A 1,541-nucleotide genomic window follows, 5' to 3' on the forward strand; every position below is an offset into this window, starting at 1 on the left:
ATTAGCTCGTTTGCCGTGTGCTAGTTGGATCTCGCCTCCGTTACACCCTGTACAAAGCCAGCTTAATATGATCTTGAGCCGTTACTAGATATCACAAGCAGAAGGTTACTACTCGAATAAAATATTTAGGGCCTGTTTGGTAGGGCTGTGGCTGTGGCTGAAACGGCTGCGGCTGTGGCTGCTCTGGTGAAACAGCTTCTCTGGTGAAGCTGAAGCCATTCTGAAAAGTGTTTGGCAAAACGGCTTCTCCTGTATTTTTAGGAATGGCTTTGATAAATCAAATGTCATAGATGCCCTTAACTATATGGATTTTTTTTAATAGATGAAAATAGATAATCACGGTTCATAAATAGATTACTAGCGAATGTCGCATCCAGGTTCAAAAAAATTCTCACGGTTCATCACGGTTCATCACGTTTCATAAATATTTTAATTGCTACTCCTGTATTTCTCTCAAAAAAATTCAGCTGATTTTTTTTTAATATTTGAATTCATCACGGTTCATAAATAATAGCTACCATCCTTACATAGCATGCAACCATATAAGCTAACTGACATACTCAAGATGATCTAGAAAGGAAGATTGCTCTAGCAAGATCATCTCGGAATTTATCCATGGTCCGATCATCTGTTTCCATGTTGGATGTATCTCCAGCATCTTGAGAGACATAGTGCTTCCTATATCTTGAAGGTATAGTGGGCATATAATCGGGATTCCGATCGCATTTGCGGAAATCCTTATCTTGTGTGTGGTTTTCACGAATGAAGTTATGGAGACACATGGTTGCGGCAACTATCATCATTTGCTTCTCCATTGGGTAACTCGGCATCTTGAGAAGGATTCTCCACTTCATTTTCCACACACCAAAAGAGCGCTCTACCACATTGCGAATACTTGAATGCAAATGGTTAAAATGTTCTTGCTCACCATTTGGAGCAGGACCTCTCCTCCAATCTGGCACATGATACCTTTCACCCTTGTATGGTGCCAAGTATCCAGGTCTATTTGGGTACCCGGCATCAACCATATAATACTTTCCTAAATACACATGTAAAAAAATGAAGGTTGTGAGCCACGCGCATTCATGTATAGACATGAGAAAAGATAAGGTAGGTGATCCGACATACCTAGAGGGGGGTGTGGAAAGGTAGAGTGATCATGTCGAAGTGCATGGAAGAGAACATTAGTATCATGCATAGACCCGGGCTGACCAATAGATGCATAAGTGAACCTCATGTCGAAATCAACAATACCAAGAACATTTTGTGTCGCTGAAATGTGAGTGCCATCCAAAGCTCCAATGCAATCTTTAAAGTGTGGCATCATCCTACGATCATTACTAATCCTAGGATGTGTAGTAGAGAAATTAGGGTCAATTGGCTTTATGTAGTCTGCACTCATAGCCACCATACATATCATACCTCCTCAAATTTCTACTATTGTTTCTGCGGAGTGCTTGGATATACCATGGTACACACTGGTAGAGTACATGCCCACACACAGGTAGGAAAATAAGCATGATTCATAGAACTCATATGAA

The 1,541-nt window shown here is 40.7% G+C and overlaps 1 protein-coding gene across 1 annotated transcript in view; it reads right to left on the reverse strand.

Annotated features, from left to right (window-relative positions):
• Positions 1-125: 125 nt before the first annotated feature.
• Positions 126-1,541, reverse strand: part of LOC111258485 (elastin-like) — a 3,474-nt gene continuing 2,058 nt past the window's right edge. The window contains exon 2 of the mRNA XM_022829808.1: positions 126-249. Within this exon, the coding sequence (XP_022685543.1) occupies positions 126-249 (124 nt within the window). The remainder of the gene's footprint in view (positions 250-1,541) is intronic.

This window comes from Setaria italica, chromosome IX (genome assembly GCF_000263155.2).
Source record: "Setaria italica strain Yugu1 chromosome IX, Setaria_italica_v2.0, whole genome shotgun sequence".
Classification (NCBI taxonomy): Eukaryota; Viridiplantae; Streptophyta; class Magnoliopsida; order Poales; family Poaceae; genus Setaria; species Setaria italica.